General features: G+C 40.3%; 1 protein-coding gene across 8 annotated transcripts in view; it reads left to right on the top strand.

The window, feature by feature from the left end:
* P4HA2 (prolyl 4-hydroxylase subunit alpha 2) overlaps positions 1-23,989 on the top strand; it is a 49,401-nt gene extending 25,412 nt beyond the window's left edge. For 3 of the 8 annotated variants that reach the window (XM_074290968.1, XM_074290969.1, XM_074290964.1), the window contains 11 exons: positions 1,695-1,832; positions 2,593-2,832; positions 4,094-4,290; positions 6,339-6,521; positions 14,071-14,141; positions 15,781-15,880; positions 16,508-16,561; positions 17,684-17,749; positions 21,357-21,425; positions 22,097-22,193; positions 23,505-23,989. In XM_074290968.1, the coding sequence (XP_074147069.1) occupies positions 1,695-1,832; positions 2,593-2,832; positions 4,094-4,290; positions 6,339-6,521; positions 14,071-14,141; positions 15,781-15,880; positions 16,508-16,561; positions 17,684-17,749; positions 21,357-21,425; positions 22,097-22,193; positions 23,505-23,575 (1,286 nt within the window). In that variant the 3' untranslated portion in view covers positions 23,576-23,989. Of the gene's footprint in view, positions 1-1,694; positions 1,853-2,543; positions 2,833-4,093; positions 4,291-6,338; positions 6,522-14,070; positions 14,142-15,780; positions 15,881-16,507; positions 16,666-17,549; positions 17,633-17,683; positions 17,750-21,356; positions 21,426-22,096; positions 22,194-23,504 lie in introns of all 8 variants that reach the window. The other 5 variants (XM_074290970.1, XM_074290965.1, XM_074290971.1 and 2 more) reach the window with 3 other exon arrangements.
* The last annotated feature ends 642 nt before the right edge of the window (positions 23,990-24,631 follow it).

Below are 24,631 nucleotides of genomic sequence, written 5' to 3'. Positions count from 1 at the left end.
AGAAAGAGAGAGAGAGAGAGTCAGAGAGATAGAAAGAGAGAGAGAGAGAGAGAGAGAGAGAGAGAGAGAGAGAGAGAGAGAGAGAGAGGATCCTCTACTGCCTTAAGATAAAACCATAAACAGCAAAATAGAATGTTTGCTATAGAAGGGACCTTCAGTATCGTCTAATCCAGCCTTTTTTTTTGTTAGCAAAGAAAACTGAGGACTGGATTACACAAGAATAGCATCGCTAACTTACAGTAATATTTAATTTTTTATAAAGTTTTTAAAAGAATAAAAAAAGAAAAAAGCATATCACAACTTAGTTTTTATGAACAATAATCCATCCCTGTAGCAAAAACAGGAGAGAGGCTCATTTTCCATCTCTTCTCTGTAGCAAAGTTTGGTCATTATAATTAATAGTGATCAGTTTTTTTCTTTACATTTTTACTTTTTTTCAACTGTGATATCGTGGAAAAGTGTGTTGGATAAGAGTTGTGAAAAATTCTGACTCCCTCAAACATAAAATAAAAGAGATTAGTTTAGATAACACTAAGTATGATAATAATGATTAAAAGTAATATTTATATAATGTTTTAAGGTTTGCAATGTACTTGACAAAGACTCCTTTTCCCACTGCTATGTTGTATTCCTAAGGCCACCAAAACCACCACTGATCTGATGAATCAACATGTGTTCCAGTCCTTTCCATAGTTGCTAATTTCTGGGCTTGGTTTTTCTATTTGGTTTCTCTTCAAGAGAATTTCATTATTTCATATCTAAGTCTGTAGTTTTTTTTATTTCATTTTTTTTTTTTTCATTTCAGCTTGTCTATTAAATTGTCCCTGGTTGTATTTTCCCCCACTATTTGCTCCTAATATATTTTAAAAAGATCTTTTAATTCTAGAACTAGTACTCTCTGGATTTTAAAATTTATACAAATTGCTTTCTTTACTCTTATGGCTTTTAAAGTATTAAATATTGCTTAAATTGTTTATATATCATTTATTCAATTGAAAATATAATTTGGGATATCTTATAATCTTTATTTTCTCATCTACATCTCTTTTGGTACTTTCACATTTTACCTATTTGCTCTATCTTTTTAAAAAAATTGTATCAGTACTATTTTTTTGTTTTGTTTTTTATTTTGGTAGATTTTTATTATCTTATGGACTTTTTATTTATTTTTATTTCTTTTTTGTTAATATTAAAAAAAAAATAATGAGAATACTGTGACTTCCTTAGAACCAATTACAAATTATGCTCTCTTGTGAAGGAAGTCCCTTACTTTTACTTTTCTCTTGTCTCTTATTTCTTCTACTTTCTTAATAATGTTATTCTTCAGACCTCAAGATCTTTAGTCTTTTTTCCCTCTTTTTACTCTTTTATTTGTTATTTTCATCCAATCATAGAGTCTTATCACTTTTATGCAAATTATTAACAAATCTATATATCTAGCTCTGATAAAGCAACATATTCTAAGGAGTAACTGAGTTATAAGGTCAATAAATGTTTTAGAATTTCATTGGAGGGGAAGAGCACTGTGTTCATTAAAAAAGGCTTCCCAAAGGAGGTAGAAATCTATCTGGAAGTAGTACGTTTTATATATGTAAGGGTTATCTTTTTTGATTACTTCATGTACGTCCTCTAAATATGCAAAAGTTGTTTCTGATTTGTTATCTTTTTTTCTTCTCCCCTCTGTATATGGGAAGGTTTTATTGCCAATCTTACAATGCAGCGCCAATTCTTCCCCACAGAAGAGGATGAGACTGGGGCAGCCAAGGCATTAATGCGCCTTCAGGACACGTACAAATTGGATCCTGACACTATTTCCAAGGGGGACCTGCCAGGTAATGGTTCTGAATTTCCTGTGTTCAACATTTCTTTGAAAAGCAGCTTTTCAGACCTGGAGAGACTTAAATGAACTGATGCTAAGTGAAGTGAGTAGAACCAAGATATCATTGTATACAGCAATCAGATTACATTGGTGATCAACTCTGACAGATATGACTCTTTTCAGCAATGAGGTGATTCAGGCCAGTTGTGTTGGAAAATGCCCTCTGCATCCAGAAAGAGAACTGTGGAGACTGAATGTGGATCACCACATAGTATTCTCATCTTTTCTGTTGTTTTGTTTTTTTTTCTCATTTCCCCCCCCCCCCCTTTTTGATCTGATTTTTCTTGTGCAGCACGATAAATTGTGGAAATATGTATAGAAGAATTGGACATGTTTGACATACATTGGATTTTTTTGCTGTCTAAGGGAGTGGGGTGAAAGGAAAGGAGCAAGAAAAATGTGGAATATAAGGTTTTCCAGGATGAATGTTGAAAACTATCTTTGCATGTATTTTGAAAATAAAAAGCTATTGTTAAAAACAAACAAAAAAAATAAGCAGCTTTTCAGGGACTTTCTGACTACTGGTTCACTACTCTCCCCTGTGCTAGTGAGCGTCCATTCATTTCTAGAGCTGCAGGGTCTTCCTGCAGTGTCTAGAAGGAGATAGGCTCTGTTGTCCTGGAACCATTCTTGGTACTTTGGGCACTGGGAATGACACTGTTAGTATCGCTGGTATTGTGGTCACACGTACTCATTGCTGGTTTGCCCTCCAGGGACCAAGTACCGTTCCACCCTGAGTGCAGATGACAGCTTTGGCATGGGTAAGACAGCCTACAATGATGGGGACTACTACCACACTGTTCTGTGGATGCAGCAGGCGCTGAAGCAGCACGATGATGGCGAGGATGCCATGACATCTAAAGTTGAAATTTTGGACTACCTCAGCTATGCCGTCTTTCAGCTTGGGGACATTCACAGAGCAGTGGAACTCACTCGTCGCTTGATCTCTCTTGGTAATTTGCTGTGGCGTGTTCTCAGGGACTGGGGAGAGATGGCTGGGTCATCCACATAGTTGCTTCCCATGGCATCATGTGGAGAATGGACAGAACCTAAGGTCAGATCAGACATCGCTCTATATTTTATACCTTGCAATGTGGGCAAAAGATGTGGTTTTAACCCACTGACATTTTGACTCTAACCTCTGACCTCTGACCCTGATGTCCTAAACCCCAAAACAGTCTGACTCTTTGATCCCTTTAATCAAAGACTGAGTCCTAACTCTAGCTGTTATTCAGTTGTCTACCTTTGTAGAAAAAATACGTGATGTGGGGCACTGTATTATCCTGGGAAGCTGAAGTGTCACGTGTGTTACAGGGAATCATATTGGGTGGCAGGGTCCCTTTTTCATGGGGCAATTGCAATTTAAACAAGAATTTATTAGATAGACATGCATCTGGCCTTTGAGCTCAGGCATTGCAATAGACACTTGACAGTACAAAGGCAAAAATAAAGCAGTCTTTCCCCCCAAGGAACTCACAATATATTGGTGTGAAATTGAGGCTGCTGAGTTGTTATTGCTGTTTGTCCTTCATTCTTAAAGAGGATCAAGGACCTCAGGAGGGGGATGTCTTGAATTGGAGTTAAATGAGGCAGCCTGTGCAAAGTTATCAGCCTCACCAGAGTCACCAGTTCAGTGGCAAGATATAGGTAGGATGACTGACAATGGCCTTGTATGCAGTGAGGGGCCTTAGCCTTTTTTAGCTACTGAGTAAGCCTGAGAGGGACAGCAAGAGAGGCAATGCTATTTCATAGGGATGCTTCCAGAGGAACCTGGCTAAATCTCTCTTATTCCTTTCACTTCCTCCGCCCTGATGACAAAATAATAGCCACTCGATTCTGGCCCTTTAAGGTTTGCAGAGGGGTTGGCCTCCCTCCCTATAGAGGTGTGGGAGCTGAGGGGTCTATTGAAATAGCTGGCCCTTCCATCACTGTCCTGGGCCACTGTCTTTATATTGCCTGCTGCCCTACAGGGGAGGAGCCCTGGGTCCAGAGGGAGCTCAGTCAGCCCTCCTAGGCTAGCATGGGCCACAGCTGCTACCATTCAGGTGCATTTGGGTTTGGCAGAACTTGGGTCATTTTCTAACCTGCTACAAAAACACTGGGGACAAGCAGAACCTGGGGAGTCGGGAAGTTGCTGCTGAAGGAGTTTCTCTAGATGGCCCCGGAGGACACATCTGAAGTTTGTTACTCCTTTTCAATTTCTTTCTTTTCTAGACCCTAGTCATGAAAGAGCTGGGGGGAATCTGCGGTACTTTGAGAAGCTATTAGAGGAAGAAAGGCTTGGAAGGAGGTTAAATAAGACCTCAGAGACTCAACCAGCAACACAGGGGGGCATCTATGAGAGGCCTCCAGACTACCTGCCCGAGAGAGATGTCTACGAGGCTCTTTGCCGAGGGGAAGGCATTAAACTGGTGAGGCTAAATTATGAGATTGAAGGAGGTGGGCCAGAGGGGACCTCGGGAAAAGGCCCCTTATTTTATACAGGAGAAATGTGAGACCTAGAGAGCTTAAGTGATTTGCCTCATATCACATGAGAAGAGCTAGAATTAAAATCCAGAGTTTTTGATTACTCTACCTTTGTATGACAAGTATATGGCTGAGATTTTATTTTATTTTTTACAAGGGACTGAAAAATTCTGGTTCTAGGGATAGATACAACATTTGGGCTGTGAGCTTTGATATGGAAACCAGAAACTCAAGCTAACACTGTCCCAAGAATTCTCCAGTTTGGTAATGTCTTTTTGAATTTAGTTTTGAAGGCTTCTGGGAGAAAACAGCCAGAAGAGTTAGACTACCCATGGAATGGAGTATCATTAGTAGCATCAAGATGTCTGTTTTTTAGAAGCTTCTAGGTGGTACAGCAGCTAGTGCATCGGCTCTGGCATCAAAAGGTTCTGCGTTCAAATATGACCTAAGACATTTGACATTAACTGTGTGATTCTGGACAAATCACTTAACCTCAAATTGCCTCTCAAAAAAAAATCAAAATAAAAATATGCATTTACTTATTATTGTTTCTCTCTTCCTATTTCCTGGAGCATTTTTCTGTCATTCTTTTTATAATGAAATGAGCTTGCAAATAAACATACAACATGTACCAACAACCAGTTTTGTAAATGGATATTCTCCTGCTAGGAAGCCTATCATTTTAAAAATTGATTCAATCAGAGTTCAGTTTTGTTTATAGAATTAGAGATTTGGAGCCAGAAAGGATCTTAGAAGTTATCCAGTCTATTTAAATAAGGAGACTGAGGCCTTAGGGACATTTTTTAAGTTGATAGAGCCATTAAGTGGGATTTGATCCAAGGTGTTCTGACTTGGGCAGCTAGGCGGTGCTGTGGATAGAGCACACATCTGGAATCAGAGAGACCTGAATTCAAATGTGACTTCTGACACTTATTAGCTATGTGATACTGGGCAAGTCACTTAAACCTGTTTGCCTCATTTCCTAATCTATAAAATGGCCTGGAAAAGGAAATGGCAAACTGCTCTAGTATCTTTACCAAGAAAACCCCAGATAGGGTCATGAAGTACGTGATTGAACAACTTCTGACTTCAAATCCAGTACTCTTTCCTTTATATCACAATTTCTATTTTGTCCACATATTTTCTTTGACTCATTTCGAAGGGTGCTTTACTTCCTGAGGCTGTAACATAACTGGAATGGTATATTTACAAAAAGAAACTCCCTTGTGTTATAGCCAGGGAAGTGTTAAATTGCTTCTTTTTGAAAATAATTGTCTTAAAACTTACACACTCAGTTGTTTTGAGACATTCCCCTGTAGTCACTAGTCTGGTATTGAAAAAGAATTACTTTGAGCTTATAGGTGAAGTATTAAAAATGACATTAATATCTTGTAATCATTCTCAGACAAGGACAGCTGAGGTGATTACTTAAGGCTTCATAAAGCCCCAGGTATCTGTCCTCTGAACATGCTAGGAAAGCCAGACTTGCACACATCTATAGGCCTTTTTATCTGGTATATCCGTTAGTCTTTTCATATTGCAATGGAAAGATGTGCGTTCATTGGAACAGGTTGGAGGGAGAAGGCATGATCCCCTATGGGATCATGTAAATGAATGTGGGGGTCACAAAAAATTTGGCAAAAACAAAAGGTTTCAAATTTTCTGCCAAGATTGAATTTTCATGTGAAAATAAACAAGCCCATCCATCTCATTAGTATGCAAAGTTACTTTCATCTTTAATAAATGATAAAATTATATGTATATGAAAAAATTGTTTTAAAATAATTTTTATGATATATTGTCAGTAATTGTTTGATTTGTATATCCGTTTTATGTACCTATGTACCCAGAAAAATGTCTCAGGTGAAAAAGAGATCATGAGTGGAAAAACTTTAAGAAATCTTATTTTAGAACAAAGTTCAACCATGGAGAGTGGTCCATTAGTTGGCCAAAGCTTATTCAGCATGGTACTTGTTTTCCTGTGCTCCCATAGACACCACGGAGACAGAAGAGACTTTTTTGTCGATACCATGATGGCAACAGGACACCCCAGCTGCTGATTGCACCCTTTAAGGAGGAGGATGAATGGGACAGCCACCACCCCCACATTGTAAGATACTATGATGTCCTATCAGATGAGGAGATTGAGAGGATCAAGGAACTTGCCAAACCTAAAGTAAGCACCTCTGTCTTTCCCTCATTTCTCCTTTTTTGTTCCCAAGGTCTATACTTATAATAATGTTAACAACTCCATATTGGGAAAAATTAACTCTAAGGTAATAGCAAAAAAAAAATTAACAACTTAAAAAAAACGTTTTATGAAAAACTGGAGAGGTAGCAGTAGTATACTGAATAGCGAGCTGACCTTCATCTTTCCTAGGACATCAACATGCTAGATAACCAGAGAAATCACTTAACTTCTTAATGCCCTAGGCAATTCCCTAAGCCTATGAGAAGATGCTACTTTGCATTAATAGATGGAGTTTCCTTACAGAGAATTCTCTTTAATCAATTAAATTATAGATTCAAAAAAGAAAGAAAAAGTTAAAAACACTGAACATCAGTTAAATTAAATTTGCACAATAAGTATTTACATTTTAATTAATTTATTTAAATGAAATCTAAATTCTTAGCAGAGGATGAGAAATTGAATTCATTGTTTTCTGCTACATAAGTCAACAACTTGTTTTCCAAAGCAGCCTAGAGATTTTTTTTTTTTTAAAGTCCCCCTATGTAGATATATATCAAAGGCAAGGTAGTCTGAATTCTCCCTCTGGGTGATCTTGGGTCCCAAGCTGAGCTTTAGGAAGGTGTTTTGAAACAGACACACTTGGCACAAATCACACCTATTTGTGTGGTCAAGACATAGTCAATGCCAGGGTGCTGTGCCAAGGGGCCCAGTGGGATATTCCTGTGAATGGATGCTGGTCCTCTTGGAGTCAGATGGTAGTAGCAAGCTCAGTCACTGGGGTCTTTCTAAATCATTCAACTCACAACCTTTGTAAACAGCTCCTGGAAAGGAAAGCAACTAAATGCATGTTTCTGGGGCTGTGAGTTATATTTGGATATTTGGATGTCCCTACAGCAAGTTTTCTTTGAGTGTTAGCCAGAAAACCAGTCCCCATCTGCTAAAAGAATTACACCCTGGTGAAACTGGATGTATGCCCTACTACCATCTCACAAAAAATATGAAATTCATTCCAGGGCCTGTGTGAAATAAGCAGATAGAAATTTAAAAGCTTGGTTTTATAGGAGGTTTCCTCTCAGATCAAGAAATAAATTGGTGGCAGAAATAACCTATTTTTAACACCCATTTGAACATACCCTTAACACTTTCACTTTTCCTTTCCAGAGATTTGTTTTGAGAATTAACAATGAATTTCTGAAGTTTCTTCCAGCATGAACATCCCTGTGTTTTGCCATTTGTACTCAGCTTCATGCTGTGTGATAATATAATATCTTCCAGGTTCTGTTGGGAATATTCTGATTTTGTGTGTGTGTGTGTGTGTGTGTGTGTGTGTGTGTGTGTGTGTGTGTATGTGTGTGTGTGTGTGTGTGATAGAGACAGAGAGAAAAATTGAGATTTCATTGGTTTAAGGCACTACTCTGGGGTACTGTCAGGTAAATACTTATGTAGTTATATAGTATGTGCCAGGCACTGTTTCTAAGGGCTTTACAAATTATCTCATTTGATCTTACAATAGCCCTGAGAGACAGGTCATATTATTATTCTCATTTAACAGCTGAGGTTGTGGTCAATCCTGTGTTCTTGAAGAGGACCATGACATCAGGGAGGGGATGCCGTGACATGCAAGTGAATTGAATTTGAGCAGCAAGGCCAAGGTCTTCTACTGCATCCAGGGTTATCTCTAGTCGTCCTGATCTGTCTCGGCCACTGGACCAGATGACTCTGGAGGGGAAAGAGAGGCAAGTGCCCTTGCCCAGCCCTCCCTCCCTTAAACCCAAACCACTTGCATGTCATGGTATCACCTCCCTGACGTCATGGTCCTCTTCAAGAAAGAAGTACAAACAACCTCTGTGAGTAGGAGTCGGAGCTGCTTCACTGGGGACCCAACTGGAATTGCTCAGTTGGGCAACACAACTCCTTTTCTTTTTGTTTTCTTTCTTCTTTCCCTTCCCTTCCCTTTGTCCACATAAGGTATCATACCCTTACCTGTATGTACTTTGTCTAAAGAAATGTGAAGCCTTGCTACATATTTTGAGGTTTATGGGCTTAGACCTTCCTTTACCCATATGTGTTTATGTGTGTGTATTTACAATGAACATATGTAATTGTTTTTGACTATATATATATATATATATATATATATATATAGTCAAAAACAATTACATATGTTCACATATGTATATATATATATGTGTGTGTGTGTATATATATATATATATATATATATATATATATATATATATATGTAACTTTTTTTGATTAGGTAAAAGAGACCATTCACTTTCTTATTTCTTAGCCAGCCTTAAATATTGATTGGGTGTTGCCTCAACCATACTGAGACCTGTTACAAACTTTAGCTTAAAAAAGAGTTAAGGAAACTGAGGCAGAAGAAACTTGCCCATGATTACATAATAAATGTCCAAAGCTAGATTTAAACTCTGGTTTTTCTGACTCCAGACCAAGTGCTGTGTACACTGAGATATCTAATTGCTATAGCTTAATTAAGAGACTTGGTTAAGGTCATATACACTTAATATATGTCAGAAGCAGGACTTAAGTTAGATTTTTCCTGTCTATGAAGCTGGTACTCTTTCCAAAAATTGAAAAAAAAACCCAAAAACCAGCTGCCTACCAAAAACAAACAAAAAAAGAAAACCCAGCAAATAGAGTCTGTACAGTTAATAACTAGTTAATAAATATTGTGCTAAATGATAATTGTGGAAATATGTAGAGAAAAATTGCACATGCTACTATATATTGGATTACTTGCCATCTGGGGAAGGAGAGAGGGAAAAATTGGAACACAAGATTTTGCAAGGGTGAATATCGGAAACTACATATACATGTATTTTGAAAATAAAAAGCTTTGCAAAAATAAATAAATTTTGTGCTAAGTGCTAGAAATGAAAAGTACAAGGCAGTTTCTTTTCTTAAGAAGCTTATGATTTAATGGAGAAAACAATAAGAAGATGGCCATACAAATAAGCTATATATAGGATAAAATTGGAAATAAGCAACAGAGGGAAAGCATTAAGAGACGTTGGGAAAGGCTTCCTATAGAGTGTATAATTTTGTTGTTTGTCTTTCATTCCCATTTTAGTTAGGATTTGAAGAAAACCAGGAGGAAGAGATGAGGAGATAGAGCATTTCAGGCATGGGGACAGTCAGTGAAAGTACCCAGAGTGGGCAGATGGAGGAATAGCGAGGAGGGTTGAATATCAGTGGGTTGAAGAGTACTAACTAGTGTATGGGGGTGGGGATGGGGGAGGAAGGTAGTGTGGGAGGATGGTGGGGGTAGAAAGGTTAAGAAGACCAGAAAAGACAGGTTATGAAGAACTTTGAACACCAATCAGAAGATTTTGTATTTAATTCTGTAGGTAATAGGGAACCACTGGAGATTATTGAGTAGGTAGAAAGTGTAGATCACTTTTCACTAAGGAAGATCATTTTGACAGCTAAGTGGAGAATAGCCTGGAGTGGGGAGAGCTTGAGGCAAGCAGACCTACCCGTAGACTATTGTGTAGGCGTGAGGTGAAAAAGACCTGTATCAAAGGAGATAAGGGAGATTGTAAGTGAGATGTTTCTAAGGTATAATGAACAGGATGTGGCCAACGATTGGATATGAAGGAGGTAGAGGGAGTGATGAGAAAGAGTGACTCATCAAGAATGACTTGTTGGTTGCGAACCTGATTTCATAGGGGTTTTCTTTTAGACCAAGGAGTGAGTTGGTGGCAGCTAACAATCTGTTTTGTTTTGTTTTTATTACAGATTTTTATTTTTAAAACATATACATGGATAATTTTTCAACATTAATCCTTGCAAAACCTTGTGTTCCAAATTTTTCCCTTCCTTCCCCCCACCCCAACCCTAGATGGCAAGTGATTCAATATATATTAAAAATATGTCAAATCCAATATATGTATATATATATTTACACAATTATCATGCTGCACAAGAAGAATCAGATCAAAAAAGGAAAAACATGAGAAAGAAAACAAAATGCAATCAAACAACAATAAATAAGTGAAAATGCCATGTTGTGATCCACACTCAGTCCCCACACCCCTCTCTCTGGATGCAGATGGCTCTCTTCATCACAAGATCACTGGAACTGGCCTCTGTCATCTCATTGTTGAAAAGAGCCACATCCATCAGAATAGATCTTCATATAATCTTATTGTAACAATCTGTTTTTAACACTCATGAAAGATGCCTTTAACACTCTTACTTTTCCCATGTTATGTTTTGTTTTGGGAACAAGCTGTGCATTTCTGAGATTTCTTCCAGCTCTAACCTCCCCTCCTTTGGTCATCTGTCCACTTCATGCTGGGGGATGGTGTGGCCGCTGACGTGTGAAATGATTAATCTAAAACCATGTTTACCACCCCCAGCTTTTTACTGAGAATATTGAGCCTCAGAGATTGGCTTACCCAAAGTCACACATATAGTGTTTTATATATATATATATATGTATATATATATATATAATAACTAAAACTATAAACTACATATATAGTTTATATATATAAACTAAAACTATAAACTATATATAGTTTATATATATATATTTATATATATATATATATATATATATATATATATATATAACACTATAGTTTTAGTGTTATAACTTGGAGCTTCACAGAACTCCAGAGTCAGTGTTCTTTCAGGCTACTGCCAAAGGCTATGCCTGGTAGTAATTTACCCTCTGGAAATCCTTTACACTCCATGCTTCCGTTGCCTGAGTGCTAAGAATGTTGCTGCTTGTTCAGTGAGCCAAGACGTATCTTTCAATTATCCTGCACTAAATGACTTCGCACTCTGAGGCTCCAGATGCTTAGCCTGCTCTGAAGCTAGGGGGGATGTGCTCTAAGTTGACTGAGCTGGTAGGGAGGGTGGGCTTTGAGTCCCATCAGTAACACAGCCTGCCACTGGAAATAGCCCTAGCAGAGTTGGGCAAAGCGCTGCCTTCTGTATTACATCATGTCTAGGGATCACAGCTGTTTGGTCAGAATGGAAAAAGACTGGAAAATTAAAGGGTGTAAGGAAGGGGATTGTGGCAGTCAAGCCATCATTTTACGAGTATCAGGCTACATCTTCTCAAGGCTGCCCAGTGACCTTGAAGGGGATGTAGGAAGTTAACAGAAGCATTATTTTCCTTTCCCAGATGTAACCTTGCAAAGTAGGTTTTACAAGGTTACACAGAGTTACAGGGAGGATAGCAGGAAAATGGAATGTTGTATACATAAGTATGAAGAAAAATCACCAGGGCTGTAGATGTCTTTGGTTATTGTCTTAAGCAGATTAACACTAAGCCAGAAGTCTACCAAGATCGAGAGAGACTTTCCAAATATTTGGAGAAGTAGGGCTGGCCCAATGTGCCTGTATCTAAACCAGGAATATTCAAGCTCATTCCTGGGGAGATAAAACTGCCCAAATGGGGACAACTAGGAAGTGGCCCTATTTGTATTTCTGTATTTCTCATAATTCTGCGCTTGAGCTTGTGAAAACTCATACATAGGGCCAAGAAAACTATGTCTTGTTTTTCTTCCTTCTGTGATGCAGTGGGGGACCATCTGTAGTTATCAGTGCTATCTGTTAGCTGATGATTGGGGTTGGGGTTGTCCCTTCCCTGATTAGAGGATCTCTGATGGTTTCAGATCATACAGAGTTCTAACGGGCCATGGGGCAAGTCACTTTCCATTCATTCTCACCTTTAAAAAAATTTTTTTTGCCTCAGTTTCTCTTTTTTCTCTAATGAAGTTAAAGATGAATTTTATGGCATACAGATTTTGTTTCCATTGGGCTACCATGGAAACACATGGCTTAATTTTTGCAAAAGAATCCTAGTTTGTTTCTTACAAATAGCCATTCTTTTTACATGGACATGAGTCATATTCCTAATTCTGGAGAAAGCATTCTGTTCCTTGTCCTCTGCCTGCAGGAACGGGGTGGAGGAGGAGACTCAGGATCCAGCTGGCAATGAGAGAAGGGGAGTTGCAGTGCCTGAGTGAGATGACTATAGATTAACTTGTATTTAAGAAGAGAAAGTTGTACAAATGGAAAAAAAAATAAGCCAGTTCTAGGGGTCAGAGAAGGGCTTTTGGGCCCATTGACAGTAACTTTTGGAATGTAGAGAACCTTGGAATCCTGGCTTTGTTTGAGGTAGTAGTGTGAAAAGCTGTCTTACAGAGAACAGATGGGAGGTTTGGGTGGAGTTGAGCTTTCTGAGTGAGCTTGTATAAAGAAAAGGAGTTGGCCACAAACACTAACTCCCTCCTTTCCTCCTGCAGACTCAGTCCCAAAGAGACAGAAAATTGGATTTTTTTTTTTTTTTTGTATGTGTGAGGGGGTTGTGATGAGGTGCCATCAGGTAGATTATATCTTGGATATTTAGGGAAGAGTCAGTAATGGGAAGTTCTATGTATCATCAGGGAGCATTGGCCAGCTTCAGATGAGAGCTACAGTTTTGAGTAGTTGGGCTGTTCTCTTCTTGGGGCTTTCTTTCTAAACTGGCCACCCTTAGGGATTTACGTGCCTCACAGCCAAGCAAGAGCTGGAATGAAATCTGAGCGTCATTGTTGAATCCTCTATTTCCCCTTTGCAGCATAAATGGGCATAGGATAAACTATTCTGTGCTCTGATCCCATCTTACTTTCCCTATAGTCCTTGGTGTTTAGCTATGTCCTCATCCTCTATTCTGTACTCCACTGATGGGAATGGGTGGGTAGTGAGATGGGATATTGGACATCTTTCCCAGGTAAGGACAAATTTTCTTGCTTAGAAGGTAAGGAGGGCTTGGTCTATTTTGTTTTTATTTATTTTTTTTTATTCTTAGCACTTGACACAGTGCCTGGCATATATTAAACACTTAGTAAATGTTTTTGCATTCGCTTATTTTCTTCCCCTATAAGTAGGAATATGCTTAGGAGCTCTGTTATGAAATTGGCTGGTGCATCCTTCTTGTGGTTGGTGGATGGCAGACATCTCTGTCTCTGCCACTTGGTGTATGATGATATTGTGTGTGCCCTTGACTGGAATACGTCCTTCTCTAAGCCAAGCTTGGGTTCTTGAACCTACCTGCTGCTCTCTGAACTTGATATGCCATCTTCTGCCCCCATGTCTTTGAATGCTGAGAATGCCCACCCTCCTCACTACCATCTCGCGAGCTCCCTATTTCCCTTCAAATAAATATATCTATTTTGTATACGTTTTGTATTTATTTCTCTATCAACATGTATCCCATGAAGGAAATGACTTTGTTACATTTGCATTCTTACAAAAATACATAATGCTACCCACAAGCTCAGTGCCTGGCACATAATGATTGTGGATTGATTGATTTGGGTGCTTCATACTTTCAGGTTAGAACAGCTTGGGAGAGGTACTTTTTGCCTACTTTACTATGTAAATCAGCCACATGGAACAGAGTACTCCACTCTGCTTTGTTGCATCTAGTGCAACCCAATTGTGGAAGGGGGCTAGTGATTAGGAAAAAGAGGAAAAACTTCTGATCATCTGGTCCTACTCCTCATAGCTGGCAAGAGCTACTGTCCGTGACCCAAAGACAGGCGTCCTCACTGTGGCCAACTACAGAGTTTCCAAAAGGTAAGATGGATGTTTCTCTGTTCTATGGGCTCTCTACTCTAAACTTAGCCCTGGGGCATCCTGAGAGTTGATTTATACCTCTTTCCTATTTTCCTCCGCCCCTGTTGCATAATCTTCTGTGTGAGTCCTAGCTCAATGTTTATGTGTATGTGTATGTTTATGCATGTGTATGTGCAGACTCTGGTTCTGCACTTGTGCAATAAATTGTAAAGAGGCCAGGTGGAAGGGGAAAAATGCAGAATTCAAATGCTGTCTTCTCAGCTTGACATGGAAAGCCCTTTACAGTCAGGCTCCAGCTTACCTTTCAGGCCTCCTTCCACGTTGCTCCCCATTTTGCACTTTAGCTAAACTGGTTTCCCCAGTTACCCAAACTCCATCCATATCTTTGCACAGATGTTTTCAAAAGTCTGGACTATGTCTTTTCCCTTCCCCCTTACATTCATCAGCTTTTATCAGGATTCAGTTAAGTGCTCTCTTATCTTCTATGGAAATCCTTTCTCCATCCCTCTAGATCAGGAATTTTTAAACTGGGGTCTGAAAATTGGGGGGAAAATATATATATATATATATATATATATATATATATATATATATATATATATATATATATATATATATATATATTTATATTCAACTAGAAAGAGTATAACATTATATAGTTGTTTTTATTTCTATTTTCCATTTCATAATCCTTTGCATTTTATTTTATACATTAAAAAACATTATGAATTTTGCCAGCCTTTGCCAAAAGATTCCATGACTCCAAAAAGGTAAAAAACTGCCCTACTTGTTGATGCTCTTTCTCTCTGTCTCTGTCTCTCTTTCCTCTCTGTCTCTCTGTCTCTCTGTCTCTGTCTCTCTCTCCTTCTCTCTCTCTGTCTGTCTCTCTATCTCTCTGTCTCTGTCTCTCTCTGTCTCTGTCTCTCTCTCTCTCTCTCTCTCTCTCTCTCTCCTTCTCTCTGTCTCTCTGTCTCTCTGTCTCTGTCTCTCTCTCTCTCTCTCTCTCTCTCTCTCTCTCTCTCTCTCTCTCTCTCTCTCTCATCTGGAATTTACTTATGTGTATAAATATCATACCCATATGGGATCATAACCTTTTTGAAGGCATGGATTTGTTTTGTTTTGTTTTGGTTTTGACTTGTAACTTTTTCATATGGTAGGCAATTAATAAAAGCTTACTGAATTTAATCAAGGTGAACACTTACTCTCTTTGCAATCCCTACCTAGGCAAATTGTTCCTGAGCTTCCGTTTCCTCATTTGTAAAATAAGACAGTTGGACTAGATCCTCTCTTAGGATCCTTCTAAATTCTATGACTTAGGTTATTATTGATGGTATATTTGTGTGTTTATGCATAAGGTGTGAAGGATATTTGTGTAGGGTGGGATTGTTTGGTGTTTCCCATGAAACCCAAGGTGTACTGAAAGTGACCTGATGAGATTATGGGAGCTGGTGATTTTGATCGGCTGGGCTTGTGGTAGGAGAAACCTCTGGTAATCCAGGGCCAATATTCTGACCCTAAGCCTTCTTTGTCCAGCTTCCCTTTGAACTTTCCCCCATGCCCCTTCTTTCCTAAGCTGGGCTGTCCCCAGGCATCCTTGAGCACCCACTCCACATTCCTTTCTTCTGTTTCCCGTGCTTAGCTCATGGCTAGAGGAAGGTGATGATCCTGTCATTGCCCAACTGAACAGAAGAATGCACTATATCACGGGATTATCTGTGAAGACAGCAGAGTTGCTACAGGTAGGGATCGGAGCTGGGGAGGGGAGGGGAGAGAGTAAGAGATAATTCTCTGGGGTCTGGGGTGGCAGTCTCCAAGGGAGTTAAGGGAAGATCTTTGGAGATGCTATGGGGAAAAAACCAGGATGAGGGATCTCAGTTAAAAAATGTTTATTAAGTTCCAGTTACATTCCAGCCACTGTGTGAGGTATGAGAATAACAGGCACAAACAAAATAGTACCTACCTTTAAGAAGTTTACAATCTATAGGGGGAAATCATGTGTGCCCTTATATATGAATAAAAATACATACAAAATAAAGACAAGTTCTTTTCGGTAGGGGTGGGATTGAGGAAAATTTTCATGGAGGTGGCTAAATCATTGGGGTGAGAAGTGTCTTGGGAAATGATATAAGTTCTGTGAGCCGTGGCTTCTGAATCCCCTCAAACTGAGGAGCCATGATGCACATCTGTTAGCATGAAAATATCTGGTTCAAGTTGATGCGATATTGGGTGAAGCTAACAAAGCAACATTTTCAGCCTGGCCAGGTCTGGGGTTTCCCATTAGTTCTTGTTGGTCAGTCTTTGAGAAGGCCTCATGCTGCTCTCCATTTGGCCTTTGCTTAACCACACCCGTGTCACTTCTTCCATAGGTTGCTAATTATGGAATGGGAGGACAGTACGAGCCACATTTTGACTTCTCCAGGGTAAGCTCCACAAGTTTGTACCTGGCTAGCAGGTCCCCGTGCCCACCACATTCCAGCTCCTCAGGGGTGAGAGAATCTTGGCAAGAGAAGGGTATGGGAGATGGGTCCCCCAGTCTCTGAAGGGCTTGGGCTTTATACTGCAGCTAAGCAAGGGTAGAACTCAGAGCCCAGATTGTTTTAGAAATAGGATTATCTCAGAGTCCCACTGCATATAACTGAAACCATAACAAGGTGGGACTCTAGATTCCCAGATTCCAGACAGCCCAGCAGAATCAAGGATAAAGCCCTCTTAATCATAAGAGAAATTTGACTCCATATTCCTTTCCCCACTGACAGGATATATTTCTCCTGCCCTTCCTCCTCTGCCCCTGCCCCAGTATTAATTCCTGATGATGTGCCCAGCTTCATCAGCCTGTCAGGTTATTCCTTTTGTCCACACACAAGTACACACAGACATCCGTGCATACATGTATGTATACATTTACGTGTATGTGTGCACATTCATATATTTGTTAACCATATTGGGGCTTATTCCTGATTCTAGATTTCAATCTTAGCCATAAATAAACCTCTAGGTAGGTTTCTTCTCTCATAGAAGCGTAGTGTGCTGTACATTCCCAGATACATGCCCTGCTTCTTCCCTGAACTCATACACTTACCTTTCACCTTGTCTGTCCTTCCCCTGCTCCTTCTAGTGGGTCTCTTGGTGTGGGCAGTACTGCATGTGTCCTGGATTTCTTGTGATCTCAGGGGATTTCCCGTGGGGCAGACTCTCCTGGGCCATCTGTGTCCCTAGGGTTGCAGAGTGGGCTCTCTGTGTTCCTTGATCCCTAGCAGCGCTTGATCCCTCGTTCCAGACCATTCTCATGCCAGTCATACCTACAGGCCTCTGTGCCCACTGGCTCTAAAGGTCTCCCTGATACCTTGTTGTCTCCACTCCCTGCCCCCCTTCCCTTTGTATGAAGGGCAGGACTGATCATTCACTCAGGTGGAAGTTGTTGTTTGTTACAGCGGCCTTTTGACAGCGGCCTGAAAACGGAGGGGAATAGGTTAGCGACATTTCTAAACTATGTAAGTACTTGGGCCTTGGCCCTCTTCTTCACTCTTACTTAATTTTTATAGAAAGGTGAACAAGATGCTTTCAAGCATTTAGGGACGGGGAATCGTGTGGCCACATTCTTAAACTACGTGAGTATAACATGTGCACGAAACCAGCACAACAATGATCTCGGCCCAAGAACTCAACCTCCTCCCAGCTCCTAACCCCAGGGCTGGCACACAGGACAGTCAGTTTTCAGTTATCCAGAGCCTGTCTTGCACCCTCTCCCTGTCCTCCAGCATACTCTTTTCCAGTTCATAGCTGTCCAAAGCAGAAAATGGGAGACAGAATAAAAAGGCAAATGGGAAGGATGGTCACTTCTGGATCTCAATCTATTATGGATTGTCTATGTATTTCTATAAACCCAGGCTGATTTCCTCAGCAGGCTCTGAACAGCCTTTCTTCTCCACAAGACTGAAGGGGAGGAGACTGCCTTATTTTACAGATGAGGAAACTGAGCCACAGAGGGGAAGCTGTATGCAGCCAAATCTGGTATTAAATCAGGCCCTTTGGCCCCAAATTTAGTAATAATCATCATCAAAAAACAATAGCTAACACTTGCATTGCATTTTAAGATTTGCAAAATGCTTCACATGTTTCATTTGATTCTTACAACAGCCCTTTGGGGTAGGTGATATTTTATAAACTGAGGCTGAGGGAGGTTAACTGGCTTGTGGAGTGTCTCATAAGCTAGTAAGAAAGTGAAGCAGGTTTCAAGCCCTTTGAAATTTTCCCAATTTCCAAGTCCAATATTCCATCTGTTTTGTCACCTAGACTCCTTTTGGGTGCCTATCAAATACTAAATGATTCAAATGTCAGCCTAGAGAAGTAGAACAAGAAGGTTGTTCTGTTTCAGATCCAAGGAGGATGCTACATCATGGCACCACCCTCCAAAAATTCTGAAAATGAAGAGCGGGCAGTGACTACATTGGATTCTTTGGGAGCACCCCTTGTTCCCTTTTGGGGATTGAGGAGGAGTAGAAATGCAGTTTGGGATACCTGTGGCTTTACTGTCCTGATGGGTGTCCCTCTAATCCCTAAATGCAATGGATAACTGAGAGCTGGCTGGAGCTGAGGATGGTGTTGCCCAACCTTAGCTTCTGTTCCCATCCACAGAGCCCTCCTCAAGGGTTAATAACCCAGGTTCTTTCTGCATAACCTCAGATGTTTGTCAGTCAGGCCTTGAAAAACCAGGAGTCCGGTTGGAAGGAGGCTTTTGGCTGGGAATAGAAGGGAATAACCAATAGATGATTTGCTTTTAATCCCAATCTGCTTCCTGCATTTTCTCTCCCAGGGATAAGGATTGCCCATTGCCTAATTCTTCTGGGCTGCTTTTGACATTTTTACTGTTACTGGAGGCCTGGGGGGCAGGGCTCCAGTTTACAGCAATGACTCACTTTATCTTCTAACCCAGGGGACTTTTTTACTTTGTGTTTATAGGTGGGACAGGTCTTATCTTGTTCCAGGGAAAATAAAGAGATTTCTTTCTCTGGAAAAAGAGTTTTTGGGGAAAAGAAAATGTTTCTTTGGTAAAGCTTGCCTTTTATCTCCAAGATTTATTGCCACAGTCTGAATGGCTTTGAAGCCACTTTTGGATCTAATTTTGATTCAATTAAGGTTTTTAAAAAAAATAGCGATACAGAACTCCAGATGTAGAGCAGCTGTTTGCTCCTTTCATAGACCTTGGACTAGATGTTCAAAGGGCCACTTGTAGAGCTAAGTCCTAAGGAGTTTTATTTGAAATGCCTTATCTTTCTTTTTTTTCCCCATAAGGCTGGGGTTAAGTGACTTGCCCAGGGTCACACAGCTAGGAAATGTTAAGTGTCTTGAGACCATATTTGAACTCCGGTCCTCCTGAATTCAAGGCTGGTGCTCTATCCACTGCGCCACCTAGCTGCTCCCCGAAATGCCTTATCTCTTTACATGAAGAAGAGAGCCAGGAGTGTGCCCCTCTTGGGAGCCCAAATATTTGGTGTTCATTTTTTTCTTTGCCTCTGTGTACTCTGGGTCTCCTCCCTATACAGGGACAGTAAGAAATGGGTAGACTGGAAAGACAGTATATAATATGTTTTCTACAAACGGCTCTAACACCAAAAAATTTTAAAAAGCAGAAGAAAAATGGAATTATAAGCCAGATAAAGAAAATGAAAGCTTACTCCATAGTTGTTTTAGGCCTGGTTCCTGTTTTCCCGGTAATATTGGAACAGAATGCAATATTCATAGATCATTCAGCTGTTAAATTCCTTGCGCTGCTGTGCGTATGTGTGTCTTTATAATCTTTTTTTAAATTGTAATTCATTTATGATTTTTATTTATTTACAATCTTTTCTTCCTTGCTTAAAGAAAGGTGCTCTCATATTACAAAAGAACCTCTAATTTTTTTTTTTGTTGTTGTTGAGAATAACTTCATGCCTGTTATTGAGGATTTCTTAAATCCTCTTGACTGATGAAGTTCAGTGAGCTTTGTTAAAGAGCTGTGTGAAATTCTGAATTGCTTCTCTTCTGGGTCAGGTCTTTCTTTACTTGAGATATATATTTCATGTGTCCATCTTACACAAAAGAACCTTCTGTGGGTCCTTCAGGCTGGTCCTGTGGCACCAGCTTTGTGTTTCATTCTCCATTTTAAAGGAGGCAAGAGGAGGGATGGGTATAGAGTATAGAGCCCGAGAGACCAAATGGCTGCTTGCTCACTATAATACTAAGGCACCCTCCCTCCAACCCAAGCCAGTTCATTTTTTTTATTAACGGTGCTGACTCTGCACAAGGCACTGGGGCTGTTAAGACAAGATGAAAAAGAAATCCTGCCTTCAAGAAGCTTATATTCTGCTTGAGGTAGGGAGTATAACATGCACACATAATTTGAGTTTAGAAAAAGCACTCACAACTAAGGGGGAGCAGGAGAAGCTCCGTGGAGTGGGGAGCCTTAAGGAAGCCAGAGATTCTAAGAGGGAGTGGTAGGAGGGGAGTACATGTCCTTCCCCACCACCCACATCCCATTCCCACCACCACCCCGTGCTGATTTGTTTCCCTTTGGCCACCTGTCCTTTTGGCTTTTTTTGAGTTTGCCGAGTTCTACGATTCCTTGCCATGTAGCATCCTTAGGTGGAGAATTGTACATTGAGCTAGAAGGAAGTCTAGCATGTTTCCTTCCTTTTGACAATCCACATGTATCATCACTGAGTCAAGGAATTGGACTGATGTCAGACAAAGGGATCCTTTGCTGGAGAGCTGCTTCTTATCAGCTAGATAGGTGGCCAAGCCTCCTGCTTGTCTGTCCATCCAAAATGATGGCTGTGTTTAATTATTCTGGAAGGTTTGGGCTATGCACAGAATGATTTTCTTGAATTACTAATGATAACCTTTATATAAAGGAGTTTATTTTGTAATAGGGGAGTACCTACCTTTAAGCAAATCCACTATATGAAAATACAAATTTAGGAAAAATATTTGGGGATGAGAGGAATATTTAATTATTATTGTTAAAGACTAGAATTATTAATTAAATTATAAATTCCCCATAGGAATCCTTTGAACATAGCATCCCCCATCCATTGGGATTTTAATGAGCAAAAATTCAGTATATAACCAATCAGCCTGGAGAATAACTCTTGCTTAGAAAGAGGGCTAATCTTTTTAGTCTGGCTGGCTTTTTGAGATTTCCTTAAAATATTTTTAATTATGACTTTTTTTCCCTAGATGAGTGATGTTGAAGCTGGTGGGGCCACAGTATTCCCAGACTTTGGGGCAACAATTTGGCCCAAAAAGGTAAATGGTTTTGTTAGATGAAGCTATGCTGAGGCCTAAAAAGCTGACCTTATTTTTAGCTCAACCTATTCTGTTCTCATTAATGAACTATCATAGATCCAGAGACTAGTCATGACCCACACTCCGTGACCCCAAAGAGCCTCCAGTACTATTTGTGAAAATGGCTTGAGTCATCTCACCCTGCCTTGAATCTCAGACATACTGGCTGAGCTCCTCGCCCCAGGGACACTCCTGCAGACAAGAGAGGAAAGACAAAGATTAGCAGATCCTTTAAAGGAACAACTTCACAGAAAGAATAGGGAAAAAGAATCAGGTAAAGAGAATCTCTGGTTCTCCAGGCCCCATGGGACTGTCCTCAGAGCTCTGGTGCCTGCCTCTGAGTCAGGGAGGACCATATTAGAAGCTGCGGATAATAGAATTCAAGTTACTTGTCCCAGAATAGCCAAGGAAAAGATGACACCAAATGATCTCTAGTTTCCAAGGCCCATGTTCACCTCCTGAATTACTTAACCAGATTTGTCATGTCCAGAGAATTGTTCTCCCCCACTGAGAAAATTCCCTTTCCTCCCACTCTCATTTTTAAAATACTCCATGCTGACCCAGACTCACTATATGAAATTATGAGGGCAAACTTCCTCGTCTCCATCGTGATCAGGTCCTCTCTCTTCCAGGGCACATCAGTATTCTGGTATAATCTCTTCCGCAGCGGGGAGGGTGACTACCGGACACGGCATGCGGCCTGCCCAGTGCTTGTTGGCAGTAAATGGGGTGAGTGACAGGCCCCTGGATTCTCTGATTCCCAAAGTGTTGGTGTGAGCACAGGGGCTGAATGTTGCCTATCAATCAGACTCTTATTCTGGATAGAACTGATATTGTCCAGTATTTTTTAACCAAAGCTCAGACCAGGATGTCCCAAGGCTTAGGTTTTCTACATTAACCCGCAGCATCTGTAGCTTCAGGCTCCCTTGTGTAGAAGCACACACATACTTGGATATGTCCTCAGGAGGGAAAACAACAGCATTATTTTGGGCAGTGCCCTTTAGCTATATTTGCCAGCAGTGTGAATGGTTTGGATGGAAAGATATTGGACCTGTGGAGCACATCTGTGACAGTGGTGTCAGGGAGAACCTCCTCTGTAGGACCTCAGAGAAGGGAAGGACTCTTGGTCAAATTTTGGATTCCCTTTCTGCCTGAAATCGTGCCTAGTACAGCACCTTGCATATAGCATTTCTTAAGTACTTACAGAATTTAAGTGAAATAAATTGTGTCATAATGGATAAAGTACAAGGCTTGGAGTTAGAAAAAATTGGGATTAAAATCCACTGTGTGACCATGGCTAATTCTCTTAATTTTTCTGACCCTCAGTTTCCTCATCTAATACCACCAATAGTATTTACATGGCTATGATCCAGCTAAAATAAGATGTTAATAATAATAGCTAACATTTATAAAGTACTTTAGGGTTACAAAACGCTTTATAAATGTCTCATTTTATCCTCACAACAATCCTGAGAGGTAGGTGCTATTCTTATACCTACTTTACAGGTGAAGAAACTGAGGCAGGCAGAAATTAAGTGCTTGCCCAGTGTGATACTGCAGCTGGGTTTGAATTCAGGTCTCTCTGATTCTAGGTTGAGCACCCTCCACTGAGCTACCAAGCAATTTGGATATTATATTATCCAATATAATACATGTCCAATATAATATAATATTATCCAATATAATATAACCCCAATAAAGTCTTTTGTTAAAGTCTTTGCATATTGTATAAGCAGTTCGGATTGTTTTCATGCTGAGGAGGGACTGTTGGGAAAACAATAAGACATGAAATATATAACACATGTCTCTGTTCTGGACATCTTTCATGATGATGGATGCTTAGCTCATTCTGGAGCCCCCAGTTTGCCTTTAGCCATTTCTTAGATAACATGTGATTGTAATAGTTTTTTCTCAATAGTATTTTATTTTTCCAAATACATGTAAAGATAGTTTTCAGCATTCATTTTTTCTCTCTTTCCCTCTCCTCAAGACAACAAGCAATCTGACATAGGTGTAACTCACTGTTTTACTTGTTCACAGTTTCCAATAAGTGGTTCCATGAGCGGGGGCAGGAGTTCTTGAGACCATGTGGATCAACAGAAGTCGACTGACCTCCCTTCCAGCTCCAGCTACCCCAGTGTTCTTTCAATGCCTTTCCCTGCCCTTCTAGATCAATCTTTTGGCTAGGGCAGCAGAGGATCGTCTCAACCAGTCTCTCAAGAAGTGACCATTTGTGAGCAAAGTGAAGGTAGACTGGGAAGAGAAGAGGAGTGTCATTGTACTCCTTCCCCCATACACAAAGTGACCTCCACTTGCCTCTCCCTGCTAGCCTCTGGCTGTCCAGTAGTGATGCAGGATGTGTGGCTGCCCAGCCAGTCTATCTGGTTCTGTGACGATATTTCCCAGATGGTTTTGATACTGAATATTTCCTCAAACCAAAGTTTTGAAACGTTATGTGTTCATTTAATTTTATTGTGTTTCTATGGCTTGTGGACTTTACCTGGAAATAAATATTTCTAAACAAAGGCCAGAGGGATTGTTTTTGTTGTGTGTGTGTATGAGAGAAACCGAGACAGAGAGAGACAAAGAAAGAGAGAAACACACAGAGACAGACAGAAACAGACAGAGACACATAGAGAGAGAGATAGAAAAGAAGGAAGTGGTAAATTCGCAGGTATTTCCTGAGCCTGAGGCCTAGTCTAGGGCAAAATGATGGGGGTTGGTATAGAGGGGCTGAGTGGTGGTCTAGACTTCTAAGACCAAGATCTTCAAAGTGTAGCCTGATCCCAGGGGTGTCTGATCAGCCAATCAGAGATAAGATGGGTTGCATCCCACCCTCCCTGATTGCCAGTTAATTGCTGGTTTGCCTCCAACACAACTACCCCTACTCTTGTTACCCAATACTTTCCTACTCCACTTCTCCCTTTCCCCAAACAAATTCTAATTCTTCTGAGCTGGATGTTGTCCCTATAATATTATAAACTACTCTCCAATTAGTCAACTAGCATTTATCAAGTGCCTACTATGTGCCGGTCACCCACAGCAGCCACTGAGCAGGTGTCATTGGCAAAATTCTACCCTTCACCCAGTATGTGTACCCTGTATGTTCCAAATCACTTGATGGTTGTGGCAGGTTGTGTGCCTCAAAGGCAGCCTCAATGTCAGCA

The sequence above is a fragment of the Sminthopsis crassicaudata genome, chromosome 2 (assembly GCF_048593235.1).
Source record: "Sminthopsis crassicaudata isolate SCR6 chromosome 2, ASM4859323v1, whole genome shotgun sequence".
Lineage (NCBI taxonomy): Eukaryota > Metazoa > Chordata > Mammalia > Dasyuromorphia > Dasyuridae > Sminthopsis > Sminthopsis crassicaudata.
The sequence above is the reverse complement of the archived record's forward strand: the minus strand, read 5'-3'. Positions and strand labels throughout refer to the sequence as shown.